A 14,973-nucleotide genomic window follows, 5' to 3' on the forward strand; every position below is an offset into this window, starting at 1 on the left:
GTATGCTTACCATGTGTAATAAAAAAGTTGAGGTTTAGGAGGAGTCGTTGTCGGGCTAGTTGGTTATTGTCTTATAAAGTCGTAAGTAATTGCGCTAAAAACACCACACAAGAAAGACACATATAGAGGACGAGCGCAGACTAACATCTGATTTATTCAGAGGCTCTTACCTCCGCATATAGAAAAGTGAGTGCATGTGCGTAAAGTGCTTTCATGACAGGCCCCGGAAACAGTGTGCAATCATCAGCATGCCCTAGCAGACAGAATTCGCTTGTGCACAATGCCACAACAGAAGTGTCACTAACACAGTTGTGCCTCTTCTTGATAAGAAAAGCTGACATGATTTTGTGTGCTACGGTGGTCGTGCCCCTGCCAAGAATCTTCATCTCATGGAGATGACTTGCATATGGATTCATCTTGTATCAAAGCATTACTTCGTATTGTGACAGTACGGCGGCTAATAACAAAGTGGTGCAGCGTTGCTGAACCCACAGCTGTGCGTGGACACTGGTGGCTTCCGGACGCTGCTGCAGAGTGTCCTCGACTGCCACCACCCGCCTCTGGTGGAGGCCATGCTGGGCATCATCTTCCACTCGATAAACAACCCGGCCACTCGGCAGCTGCTCCACCGGGACATTGACCTGGAGGTGGGGCTGCCTCTGGGCTCATTTACTACCATAGCACGTTTTATAGACAGAGTTCCGTACACTTTTGAAAGGAAGGTGCACAGTAGTCACATCTGTGTTTTCTTCACGGTAAATCACCCAGCTGATGATTTCAACAGCAGTTTATTCATATGATTTATTAAAACCTCAGTTGCCTCCTGCTGCAGTTTTTGCATGAGAGGCATCTTATCTTTCGCACTGTGGCAACTCATGCTTGTGCCTTTTTTGTGTCTCGTGCAGTACTTAGTGGCCCCATTCACCGACAGCCACTTCAAGTATGCACCGGACTGTCCAGAAAACAACTTGGGGTAGGCTTTTGTCTTCATTCTCTCTTATTGGGCCCTCTTCACTTGCTTGTTTGAAAGGTAGGGAGATTAATAGTCATACTACAGTGAAACCCATTAATATGTAGTTGGTGGGGACGCAGAAAAAGTATATGCTATCTGGTAGTACAGCTTAATCAACTAGTACAAATTTGCTTTTATTCACTATCCGAAAGAAAAAAAATTAAGGCACAGTAAAATTCCCACTAAAACACGTGCGTACGTGCACTTTGTTTGCTGCCGACCAGAGGTCTGTCATACCGCTGCGGCAGCCGTGTGGCGACAACAGCAGTCTCAGAATTGATGAGAGGGGGGGCAAGCTTTTCTGTGCGGCCCATCTTCTCTGCAAACACCCTCATAACCGCCAGTGCTTGAGCAGCTTCCGCCACAGTCGGGCTGAAATCTTCTGTTGCCGAGTCGTCACCGCTGTCCTCTTTCTCAATGCCCTCATCGCCTTAGGTTGGCGCAACAGCGGCAACAATCTTACTGTCCAACCAGTGTGGAGACATTGCAACCTCGCTGTGGAACTCGCAGAACATTTCAAAGTCGACTGTCCTGTTGCTCGACACCAACAACACCTTGGTTTGGCGTACCTTCCAATCACGAAGAGTGGCAACTTCTGGCTTCCTGTCATGTTGACTGCAAAAGCAACCAATATTCTTTCTTTTGCAAGCTTGCCACCGATGCAGTTTTCCTTGACTGCCAGCGTTCTGTTGGGCAGAAGTCGGTAGAAAAGCGCCAACTCATTGAAGTTGAAGGCATCTTCTGCGGCGTAGTTTCCCCACTGTTTTTGCAGTGCCCATTTTGCCATTCTTCAACACCCTCCTTGTCCGCGAGTGCTGCCTCTCCGCACACCACCCTTGAACTTAAGTTGTAGCATGCTTTAAGGGGACAGGGTAAGCAAAAAATCTGAAAAATATAAATGTTTAGTTTTTTGCTAAGTATGAAATTACATTCTTTTCTGCATCGTTTCATGTATCACTCTTCATTCTGTGCAATTTATATCAACCTGAAAAAGCTATCTGAAAGCAAAGCGGTCAGCGACACACCCCATTTACGAGCGATGTGTTTTCTCCGTTTTTACTAAAATGTAAAAAACTTGAAATGTTACTGAATTTAGCTGCAAGAGAAAGCTCTCTGGCAACCATCCAAGCTCTCTGGCAACCATCCAGAACCCAAACGAGTCTTTCAACAACGTCGTATGGGAGTGTGCTAAAAAAAATGTCCTTGAGGGACTACAGACATTCAAGATTGCTACATTAGATGCTGTTCTGACCTTCAATGATGGCGCCATCGCAAGAACTAAAGTTCTTGAGGCATGCGGACTAAGTCCGGGCAGCAACACTGTCCACTGGCTGAAGCAAGTCGATCGGCGTCTAGTTTACTTTGCTGATCAAGCTACGCAGCAAGTGACAAAACAGGCGCGAGAAGGTAAATGGCAGGAAAACAAGCGCCAAGCTGTCCTAGATGATGACTAAACAGCTGGTGCCTACTGAATGAACTGGTCAGAATGAGTTGGCTAAGTCGAAACCTAGGGATAGAAGGTTTTCTTTACTTTAAACTCAGTTTTCTCAAAACAAATTTTTTTGTTACGTCGGTACCATTATTTTCGAAATGACAATAGATATCAGGCTGATTTTTTCTGTGTATACAGTACATATATATGGCAATTTACTGTACCAAAATAATCAGCGTGCAAATAACATTGTTTGTTTTAAAATAAAAATATATACAAAATTTTGTCCAAATTAGGGTGTAGAAAGTAAAAAAATGGCTAATAATTTCATTTCTCGTATACTAAAATACTTTTGGTACAGTGGCTAGAAGATGAAATTCTGAACAAAATGAAGTGAACATCTTGCTGCCATCTTTATTAGTTGCTGAGAAAAGTGCACCACAATATGCCCCAAAATACATGGGAAAGATGGGGCTTACCCTGTCCCCTTAAACCTAGACAACCAACCATTACTACAAGAAAAATCTCCGCAGTTCAGCTGGGCTGCAAACACTTCAGCTTTTTCAGCGAGAAGGGGCCCGCTGACTGGCAGGTTTTCTGATCTAGCTTTTTAAGCCACAGCACCAAAGCTTTTTCCACGTCAGCAAAAGCAGATCCCCTCAAGCGGCACATCTTCATATCTGATGCAACCCCACTTTTCAGCATCTCCCGAGCATTCCAAATGGCGCAGACTGTTGTTAAGGCCAAGTCGCATGCACGTGCTCTTGCACTCTTCGTTGTTTCATTTTCAATAGAATGAATAACGTCCAACTTCACTGTCAGTATGCGATACTTCAGCATAGTGCCGACCGTTGGCACACACACTGACGCAACAACCGCTTTACACTTCGCATAGCACCAGCTTGGAACAAAGGATGCCATGACAAAATGCGTGTCGACAATTCGCAGCACATCCACAATGCAACTGCACGCAGTGCGAGGTGGCGAGATCACTTGGGCAGGGTGGACGTTGATGGTTGCTGTGATAGGGCTGGCGATGATATTACTCAGCGATGCGTTCGTGCGCAAAAACACAAAAGCGACCCACTCTTCCTGGGCTCGTCATTGACATGAACATCGCCGAATTTGCGGAACACGGCTGAAATGGCCCCAGTGTTGTATCGCTGACGGTCTGCATGTTGATAATGCTTTTCAGAAAGGCGGAAAACATTTTGTGTCGCAGCGTGGCGCCTGCCAAATAATGACGGCAAGTACGCAGTAGGCATTTCATGAGCCACTACGCTATAAGCGGTCAGCCAATACATGGCTAAGCCAGGGAATTCTTACAGCTACATTTCACCCGCAACTACTTGTTAAGGGGGTACATATTAACGAGGTTTTATTGTACGGTGGTTAGATTGGGAATCTGTTCATCTAAGGGGAGGACACTGCTTTTTTGGCCCCATAATTCACGAAAAAATCTGTTTCTCAATTGTCTCATATTCAGAGTCACGAGATCATTTTGCACCCGGCATCGAATTTTCAAAAAGAAATAATCAGTATTAATCAGTATTTGCTTCGTAATAGCCATTTAAATTTCTGAAGGCGCACGAGTTGCCATTTAAATTGAGGTCAAATCATGCCTTGCCGTTGCTCGGTACATATGCGCTCCCCCGACACTGTTTTGGTTTCGGTCAAAAGCGTGCGGCTCCACCTTTTCTTTTTTTTTTAATCGGTAAGCAGTACAATGATTTCTTCTGTTCACTGACAAATTGACCACAAAATGAGTTTTCGTTCATTAAATAAAGCCATGCGATCAAAATTGCGCTCTGTCATTGGTTAGGCCAGGGGTTAGGCTTGTCTGCCCCAGAAGTGCGGCGCTGTTTTGAAAAGGAAGGAGAGAGGGGAGGGGAGGCCACTGCGGTCGAGTTAGAGGATTCCCATATATCCCCGCTCCCAATGCGGGCAAGCTATCAGTGGCACAATCGTGCAAGCGACTGCGGAGCAGTGATATGTGCGCACTGCTCGTGCCCTTTCTTTTTTGCTATTTTTTGCTGCTTTTGAGCATCATCAACTGTTGTGGTGCCACGTGGTACGGCGTTCCAAGCTCCTCTTATGTCAGTTTGTGCTTTATCGCCATGAAGCTTTTCTGCCAAATTTCATAACTCAGCACAAGCTTACAGATAGTCGTTTTTTATACCAAAGCCAACCGCTGCAACACCTTTGTTACATGCACTTCAATGGGGGTGGCATTGGAAAATTGGGAAACTTCATAATATCGGGAAATTTGCTATATGGAGGTTCGTTACATCCAGGTTTAACTGTATCGCACATGTGTCAAAATTGTTGTTTTGAGAGAGTGTTAAAAATGTTTCCAACTATGTATCTTTATGTGAAAGGAACAAGTTCAAACTGGTAGAAATACACCAGCAACATAATCATAATGCACTGAATCTCTCTGCCGCCTCTTTGCCATCTTGCTGATGCCTCAGATAACTCTTGTTTCTTGGTGGAGGCTCAGAAAGAGATGCGACGAAAGGCTTCATCTTTTGCTTTGTCACTAACGCGAATTCAAAATGAAGTATCGCTCATTCACGGACACTAGCTTCGATCACTTCACTATTAGTGACAGTTCCAGCGTTGATGCGTACCCAATTGGCATCAACTCTGCGCGTTATTTGTTTCTGCTCGGGGGCGGTGCAGGCAACGGCAATGAGTCGTCCACGGTGCCGATGTCTGACGGTGGCAATGCGTATCATCGCATCAAACTATCAGTCTACTCTCCCTCAACTCTCTCTGGACAAAAACTCTCGTCTTACTCTCACAATTACTTGTGCTCACAGATGTGGATGTGAGTTAATGGGAGTGTCCCTTAGTCTGATGTGGCCATGGCAGCCCTATTTCATGGGAGCTGAAATGAAACGCCCATGTGCTGTCAATGCACATTAAACTACTTCAGGTGGTTGGTTTAAATTAATCCAGAGCCCTTTACTACGAAGAAATAAGTAGTGCAACCAAGCCACGGACAGATGGGGCACACACATTTGGTCACACTACTTATTTCTTCATGTGATGCACCAACAAGCCCAAGTGTCTGCTCTCCACTGCTGCGTTCCTCATATCCTCTTGTGGATGTTAATGCACTCGGAGCGCCCCGCTGCGGTGGCTCAGTGGTTACTGCGCTCGGCTGCTGATCCGAAAAACGCGGGTTCGACCCCGGCCGCGGCAGCCGAATTTCGATGAAGGCGAAATTCTAGAGGCCCGTGTACTGTGCGATGTCAGCGCACGTTAAAGAACCCCAGGTGGTCGAAATTACCACAGCCCTTCACTACGGCGTCCCTCATAGCCTGAGTTGCTTTGGGACGTTAAAAACCCAAATAAACCAATAAACCAAACCACTCAGAGCATCTTGTGCCTTCCTTGTTGTGTGCAAGTGGTTGTGGTTCGTAATTCCTTCTTTGCTTTGCAGCTATGACAGGGTGCTCAGGTTTCAGTCCAGTCGGATAGCCATGACCTCGGTCCTCAGGTCCTGGCCGGGTAAGTTACTCCATTTTGTTCACGGCGTGCGCTTCCCTCAAGCTTGCTTCTTAAACACGTTGCCTTATATCCTTGGTAGAGAGAGGTTGGTGTGATGGTTCTTGATAATCGCTAAGTGAACAAAGGAGTCACTTTGTGATTAGCTTATATCCTGTCACATGAGCCCCGCAAAGGCTTAAGGAGTGAAGCTGCACAGCAGAAATGTTGCGCCTTTGCCACGAAGGACCTTGGAGGCGAAGGCGCCCATCCAAGATCTTTGGAGCCTAAAGGCCTTTTAGAACCTCCGATCGCAGTGCTGTCCAACTTCAAAAAGCCAAGAAAAATATGTGGAGCTAATACCCCTGCCACACGGCAAATTTAATGTCATTCTCATCGAATGACATTTGTTCGACTTAATGTCATTTTTTCTGCGCGCTGCTACACGGCAAAAACTAATGTCATTTGCAAATGATGGCGATTGCGATGGAAAGAGAGTACAGTGAGTACAGCATACAAAAATTTCGATGTATGCTTCAATACGTTGCAAAAAGTATTGCTTTGCTAATGGAAACCGATTCTAAAATCTTCATCCTCATTTTAATCAACGTATTTAGATAGGCGCGCTGTGCGAGGGATTTAAAAACGTTGATTTCAATAACGTGTTGATCACTGCTATCCACCACAAGTCCAAGCCAAGCCAAACCTCAGCCAGCGGCGGCAGGCAAATGGCGGACGTCATATTGTGAAATGCTCTCTATAGTGAAATTAGACAGTATTAGCTGTGCGTCCGCAAAAGCTTTGCGCATGCTACGGGCGCACCTTGCGCGCACTGCCGCCCGTCCTCACAACAGTTTTGGTAGGGAGCACGGTGGTTGGGTGTGACTAGCGTAGCGCGCGAGAAGCATAACATACTGTGGCGCCATCTAGACGATAGCAAGTCAAACCTCCTGAACTGAGTGCCGAAAAAACGTTTTTCTGTTTTATTAACGGCAGTAATGAATGCAATCGAAGGCTTTGTTTTTTTTTTAATGTAAATCAATTGGATGAAATGAAAATGTAGATTCTAGTGCAAAGTTGGAGAAATACTTCGCTCGGGGTCGTTGCTATGACGACAGTGTACGCCGTACATAGTTAAGCCTAGCATCAAGAAATTCTGAAATTTATCTCAAAAGCGACTGATATTTTAAACCTATATTGTTACGGAGGGATGAGAATGCACAAAATAAAAGCGAATACAACCATTTAGAGCAAGCTATCGCGTCGAAAAATGCAGCGGCGACGCAGTATTCGGTCCGAAGCGGGCGAGCTGGGCGTCGCCATGTTGTGAATGTTAACCACGCAAGGCTGGTAGCGAGAGTGAGTTTTATTTTTTTCCAATTCTATTTGGCATTTTTATATACATAAATGAACGACAGCACAATCGTAGGGACGCGGAAATATTACAGTGCTTGTGACGTTTTTGTAATCGTGTTTTTCGGTGTATATTCTCACCAAGTCTCTGGTGTCGAGGGAACACATTAGCTCGGACGTCGCAGGCGAATGTGTTCAGGGAACTCATTCGATACCTAATGTCGTTTTCATCGAATGACATTAGATTTTCTCGTGTGGCAGCAAACTAATGTCGTTTTGAACGAATGTCATTCAATGGGAATGACATTAAATTTGCCGTGTGGCAGGGGTATAACACTGTTTAAAAACTTCTTCAAAAAATATGAAAGATTTATCTGGTTTTGTTTTTGGACGAGTGTTTATTGGGGGTGCACGAATATTGGAATTTTTAGTGCGAGTTAAATGTGGATATAAAGAAAAAATGGCTTTGAATATCGAATTGAATAACAAACATCTGTTCACTACGGAAAAAAAAAAAAAACGTATTTAGACTACGGAAAAAAAATACCGTATTTACTCAAATCTAACGTGCCCCCCTGAATTGTAACGCGCACCCGTTTTTCGTTACTCCCCCTCCCCGAAAAAAAAAAAAAAGCTCCTTGATGGTAACGTGCACCCGTTTTACATGAAAAAAAAAAAAAAGAAAAGTGCCGCACGCCTCACGATTTTATACAGCAATACAACTTTGTCTCGTTTGGGAAAACAAAGATTTAATCTCGATGCACTAAAATTGCGATAATAAAAAACACACACACAAAAGGAAACTGCTTATCTTGCCAAGATTGTTTTCACTACGCCGGCACAAGGTTCACTCGTCGTCGCTGTCAGACAATTCCTTATCACTGTTGATGGACCAAAGCATTTCATCCTCTGTGCCGTCTATGGCATTTGATATCCCACATTTTTTGAAGGCCTTGCTGACCATGGCAGACGGTATCATGCATCACACATCTTTCGCCCATCCAGTGAAGTCTTGCAGCGAGGCCCGCTATATTCTATTGTTGGGAGTGAATTCATGGCGGCCACTCACGAGCTATTCGGTGTAGAGCGCCCGAATCCTATCTTTAACTTGCTTGTTTAAACAAACATCGAGCAGCTGGAGCTGTGATGTCATGCTGCCGGGTATCAAGACAAGGTCGGTGTTGCACGCAGTAAGCTTGTCCTTGATGCGTTGGTCGAGATGGCACCGGAACGTGTAGAGCACAAGCATCGCACGCAGGCCCAAACTGCCGCCGGGTCTCTTGCGCCACATGTGGTCGATCCAGTCAGCGACCAAATCCGCAGTCATCCAACCTTTTTCATTTGCGCGCACAATCACGCCACTCGGAAACGCGATTCCTTTCGGGAGCGTCTTGCGTCTGAATATAAGACACGGGGCCAGCTTGTGTCCATCTGCGGTGCAACAAAGCATTGCGGTGATGCGTGTTTTTTCGTGGCCGAAAGACAACACGCGCACTTGCTTCGCCCCCTTCTTTTCAACGGTTGTGGTGGCAGGCATGTCGAAGTAGAGCGGTGTCTGATCGGCATTTCCAATCTGGCCGAGGTGGTAGCCGTTCCTGTGGCGCAAACTCAAAACGAACCGCCGAAAACTGTGCAGCTTTTCTTCATATCCTTCAGACAACTTCTGGCATATCCCCGTCCGCCTTCGAAGAGAAAAGCCTTTTCTGTTCATAAAATTTGACAGCCAGCACCTTTGAAGTCGCTCTGCATTAGCCCTGTTTGTAGGGCTCACTGCATCGCCCAGACTTTGAGCAGATCGGTCGTCACTGGCCGCTGTGCCACTCGCTGCTCTTGAACGTATTCTGCGAGCTGCTCTTCTATTTCGGCGAACTGGCCCTGCTTCAGTCCACTGAAACCGTTTCGTGTAGCCTTGCTGGCGAAAATCCTTTCCTTCTGCTTGCGCCAGTCCCGCACGCGTGTTTCTGGAACTGCGAATGCGCGTGATGCGGCCCGATTTCCGTCCGTCTCTTCACACGTGATTTTCCTTTTAAATGCAGCATCATGATGAACTCGACATATCTTCGCTGTCGGCACGTCCATGCTGGTAGATCAAATGCAGAAAACGGGTCGACTAACCTAAGCACATGTACCACAGCACATGGAGGACGCTACTGCAGCTAGGCATAGGCAGCTAGGCTCGAAGTGCGTACGAGGTGGCCATTTCGAAATGCCGGTTGCGATATGATATCAGAGATTTAGGGTCGTACTCGATTCTAACGCGCACCCAAATTTTGGTCCCGATATATCGGAAAAAAGGTGCGCGTTAGATTCGAGTAAATATGGTATTTCAAAAAAAGATATACAGGCAAATGCTGTGGCACTTATGTTTTTCACAGCTGTGCGTGTTCTTTTCAACTGAAATGAATGAAACTAGACTGACTGAATATCATATAAAAAAACACGATGTGCACAGAAATGTATACTGCCTGCTCAGATAACAAAACAGTATCCAACCTGTAATGTGGTCATGTAAAATAAAATCCATAAAATGACACTTGTCTGACAGCTAAATACAGTAGAACCCCTGTATAGTAAATTGGCTTGGACCAGCAGAAATCTTTACTATATCTGGGTCTTTACTATAACAGTTGTTGGGGACAGCATGGCTCTGAGGATGCTCTTTGGTAATTAATTGGCTACTTACTAAACACAGTGCTGTTTTATAAAAGAAACGCTCACAAATACCTTCCATTCTGCTTTTATTGTCCCTTTATGAGATATTATTTATTTTCAGTTATCACACGTTATCCCGTTTTCGATTTCATTTGTCTTAAGGAAGTATTGCATTTGCACAGTGACAGTGCAGCTACAAATGTAAGCGAGTTTAATTTCAAGTGAAAAGCAAAGTTTTTCATGACCACAGCGATATTTTCATGACCACAGCGATATTTCATGACCACAGCGATACACTTAGCCGCATTTTATACGCCGCCTCATATCTTTAAGCTGAACCGCATGGAAACAGAACGAGTGAACGCCATGATTCGTCTAGCAACCAAGGCAGCCTTAAAGCTACCTCGGAGCACTAGCCAGCCAAACTCCTTGAACTAGGCATGCATAACACCTTTCAGGAACTAGTAGACGCGCACCTTCAGACACAGTACTATCTAAGACTTGCCACGAGCGCAACTGGCAGGCATATCCTAGCTTCCCTTCGCATTAACATTCCCGGTAATCAATCATCCCTTATAGCCATTCCTCGAGACATTCATACCCCCCTCGTTGTTAAGCCCCTTCCTCGGAACGTTCATCCCTAGTACCACATCCCTCGCCGCACTGCTCGCACAAAGGCCCTTCACAAGTATTACGGACAAGTCCAGGACGCCATTTGGGTGCATGCACAATGCATGAAGCTGTAGCAGTTGGTTACCATCCAGCCCTAGCACTGCCCCTCACACACCGCCTTCCCTCGGGCTCTACGCCTGAGGAGGCAGAGGAAACTGCCATCGCCCTAGCCCTTGTACATTCCAATGCAAACTACATCTTTAGTGACTCCAAAACGGCTCAGTTCAACTTCGCGAGAGGCAGGATTCATGCCCCTGCTTGGGAGTTATGGAACACCCCCACCAAAAACTTACCACGCAGGGTTGAGCTCCAGTGGGTGCCGACTCACTCTGGGAATTCAGGAAACGAGGCTGCTGATAAATTGGCCCGAGGTTTGATTTGCGGGCTCAGGACGGCCTCGGTCCAGGCTTCTCGAGAGAACAGGCGCACACCTTTGCAGAGCTCACGCAAATGCCCCGTTTGGACCGTCAGACTTACCCTCCTCCACACCCTTCTCTTACCCACTCCCAACAGATCCTCTGGAGACGCCTCCAGACCCGCTCTCTCTCATCTCCTCAGCTGCTAGCTCACTGCTGTGCTACCTCCCCTGCATGCTCTCTGTCGGCGACCCTCACGTCACACTCTCGCACATCCTTTTCGGCTGCCCTCCTGATCCTGCCCTGCAGGGACAGCCCGCGTTATCAAGTTAATAGGACTGGGAGGTCGTGCTCTCGTCTGTGGACCCGCCATCGCAGCTTGCTGCGGTGCTTCGGGGTACCGACGTCATGAACAAACACCACATGAACGTTCAGACGTAGAGTGGGACCGTGCGGTGGTTCAGGGACCCAAGGGGGGTCTGAACACACTTGCCATAATAAAGTTTTTCTCTCTCTCTCTGCCCTACTCTTCACTGCCTGTCTTTCATTTCTCAGCCACCCGCACCGCCTTCTTTCTGTGTTCACAGCTGGCTTTACTTTTTTTCCCATTTTGCGTCACGGCCCCAAGGATTTCTAAAAGTTGGGTTCTCCTCAGAACTTCTGAGCATGGTGGTGAAGCTACCTCAAAGATCACCGTTTTATCATCTTTGGTATATCAATTTGCATCCGAATATTGGCCTCGTGAGTGCCATGTTGTCATCACTCCACGGGAAGTACATCGCAATGTCCACATGCTCTTTACTGTAGCTGTTCTTGAAAAAAAAAAAAAAAATTTACTATAACCGGAAAAAAAATGTACAATCTTCTATGGAAGGGAAATGGGACCGCAGTTTTACTTTACTATATCTAAGTTTACTGCATAACATGATGGCTAGCAACGCCTTATTGATACGGATTTCAAGGGACCGGAAGAAATGCCGATATTGCTTGAATGTCGATTTATAAATTTCTCCGCATCCCCCCAAAAAAGAAAAAAAATGCTGAAAATGCGGTGAAGCCTTATGAGGAAGCTTCATCGCACAAACACTGGAAAATTTATGGTTAGCGCGCAGTTTCGTCGTGCTGGAAGAACAGCGTGGATGTTAGGAGAATGCACATCAGTGTTGAAACAGTGAGACTGCTTCTAAATACAAAAAATAATTATCAGCAGCGGGCTAGTCGGCATCGAAAACCAGCTCCAAAACCAGCTGGGTTTGGACGATGGTCGATTGCGCGGGCTGACAGCTGCCGTCACCGCAGGCCAAGCTTGGGAACCAAAGCTACGTGGTTAGGCCATTTGTCTGGCCTGGTGACAGGGGCCCTCCGATTGTTGTCACGCCTGCTGTTATGCCCACTTAGGAGGTGCATGGGTCATAATGTACCATGCAGTGGGCAGGATTTTTACACAGTCGCATGCCTTGTTGTGACACCTTTCCTAAGGGAGCCTCATGCAGAGTTCGGCAAGTGGGCTTTCCCGCATATCGTAGTTGACGTGGCAGAGGTTACGCTCATAGAGTGTGAAGGCGACAGGACAAATGCCATGGGTGTAGGCATTATGTAACACATTATGGAAGGACCAAAGAAATAACCACACTTTCTCATTATAATTGCTTGAAGTAGTGGTCGGCCATCTTATTTATACACAGCAAGCAGGTGTCATACGTGATAAAGTCAACTTGCGGAATTTCGCTCTAGGTCAAGCCTAGCAGCAGCCGGATGCAATCATTTCACACGATAAATGCCTAAAAAAAATGGAGAGCGCACTTGTATTGTTTTCCTGGCACTTTGAACTTGATTAGAATTGGATAATTTGCCCAGATATTGCGGTTTTGCCATGGCCGAATTTATGGAAGCCGGCGTAGTATAAGATCACTGGCGAATATTAGAAAATTTTGCAATATTTGGGAATTTTCGAATATTCGAAAGTTGTCGAGTATTAATTTCTCGCAAGTGGATATGAACCGAACAGCAAACAAAATCGATTTGTATTTGAAATTTTGAATACTTTTGCACGCCCTAGTGTTTGTATAGTATGCCCAGATTTCAAGACAGTAAAATCGTTGCAGCAACACTGAGTGCCCCTGGTGACAATGCACAAAACCTGCTGCTGGTGATAGCTGCTGAAGTTCTTTTAAAAGCAATAAGAATAAATGTCCGTGCTCAGTGAATGAATAGAATGCCCCATGTTGGGCAGCGGTCAGGCATCCAAAGGCTGAACTCTTGTACAATTAGGAGGGGGCTTTAATGAGTGCACTCTAAACCAAGATGCAGTCCAGAACGTCCCCTTGCACACACTCCCAGCAGTCTTCCTCTTCTTCACTGTCTTGGCAGCAAAGGCCACTTTGAGCTTTTGCTCCTTGGGTGAAAAGAGGTACCTTTGCTGGAAATGCCTTTGAGGAGTGCCGTGTGACAGGGCTATTAGAGTGGTGAAAGCACATTCACGGATTGTTTTTCAGGACCGGCAGTTTTTTTGTTAGGCATTGCTGGTTGTTGCCAGCCTACTGGATGTTGATTGCCAGATTTTCTTTTGCTATCCAGGGATGGTGTACTTTTGCAAGCCTCCACCATCTGGCCTGCAGTCTTTAGTTGAAGTGCTGTTCCTGCCACTTCCTGACACAAGGGTGAGATTTATTCTTTTTTATTTAGGTGGGTGCACTCTTAAACCTGGATATGACTAAATCAGAAAAGTCGGCAGTTAGGCAGAATGGAAGCCAAAAGGCAGCGAAATGCCCGAAGAAATGTCTACAGTAAGCCAGCGTTATTTGAAGTCACCCAGGACCTATTAAAAATATTTTAAGTATACAGTAGACTCAGGTTAATTCAAACTTCAAGGGACCAGAGATTTCTGTTTGAATTATTAGAAGTGCACTTTAATATGCTCAAAGACTGAATGTGATTTGATTTATCAATATTTATGCATAAAGATAATATTTTGTATCTATTTCTCTAAGAAAGTGTTTAGCACAATGCACAATGTAAAATATGGGTGAAAGGCAGTGAAATGCTTGTTTACTCAAGTGTGGTTGAAAAAAGTTATCAGTAGTGTGCTGGTTTTGCAATAGAGTAAACCCACATTAACTCTTTCGCTACCACGGAAAAATGGACGATTTGGAGTGTACTGAAAGAACAATTTTTTTCACAAGAACTAACACACCCAGCACGTATTGCAATGCATGAAATTGTAGCTTATTTGTTACACTTCTGAATGAAACAAACAGAACAGTTGTGTGTGCAAAAGTAAATGAACATTTATTTGTGAAATTTTCTGAAAACACAAAAAAAGTATATAGCAAAAACAAAAACTACCGGCTGCACTAAGCCAGAACTTGATTAGAGGAAAACTGGAATATACAAACTGTTGCACATGTTTATAGCTGTCATTATTTACAGTTTCAGCTATGAGAAAAAATTACTGCACTTTCCATGGCCTGTCAAGTCAGGGGTCATGACTGTGGTGCCACTGTGAAGAGCAATCAGGGTTGAAGATGTGAAGCAGAGGTAGACTGACAGGTGCTTCACATAACATTTTATCTTTGTTCCTTCCTTGTTCTCTGATAGCCGAGCTTGCAGTTTCTTCTTTTTTTTTTCTTTTTTTTTTCGGTTGGTGTTGAATGGATTGTATGGGAGGATTGGGGGCGTGGACTTCTATTCCCTCATCATACCCGAAGATTTCTTGAATGAGCTGCTCCCTGGAAGCCAGCCGATAAAATTTGGTATTTTAGGCAAGCTCTGAAACATCAGGATTGATGAAATAAGTTTTATCGATGTAGTTCAAAAGCCAGGACACTTTCCAAGTCTTGCCAATAGATGCAGCCGCCACTGAATCATCCGGGTCCATTATGTGCAAAAAAACAAACAAACAAAAAAGCGAAAAACCAATTTTGAGAAATGAATTGAATGGCCAGAATAGATTATTCTGGTATTTCAGTAGAGATTTAGTCGTGGCAGGTCAACAATTCCAATGT

At 45.2% G+C, this 14,973-nt stretch overlaps 1 protein-coding gene across 3 annotated transcripts in view; it reads left to right on the forward strand.

Moving 5' to 3' along the window:
- Positions 1–14,973, forward strand: part of rictor (rapamycin-insensitive companion of Tor) — a 149,900-nt gene that overhangs the window by 2,824 nt on the left and 132,103 nt on the right. For all 3 annotated transcript variants that reach the window (XM_089587658.1, XM_089587669.1, XM_089587681.1), the window contains exons 5-8: positions 478–647; positions 906–973; positions 5,893–5,960; positions 13,547–13,629. In XM_089587658.1, coding sequence (XP_089443784.1) covers positions 478–647; positions 906–973; positions 5,893–5,960; positions 13,547–13,629 — 389 coding nt within the window. The remainder of the gene's footprint in view (positions 1–477; positions 648–905; positions 974–5,892; positions 5,961–13,546; positions 13,630–14,973) is intronic.

The sequence above is a fragment of the Amblyomma mixtum genome, chromosome 1 (assembly GCF_055824585.1).
Source record: "Amblyomma mixtum isolate Tamu chromosome 1, ASM5582458v1, whole genome shotgun sequence".
NCBI classification, from domain to species: Eukaryota; Metazoa; Arthropoda; class Arachnida; order Ixodida; family Ixodidae; genus Amblyomma; species Amblyomma mixtum.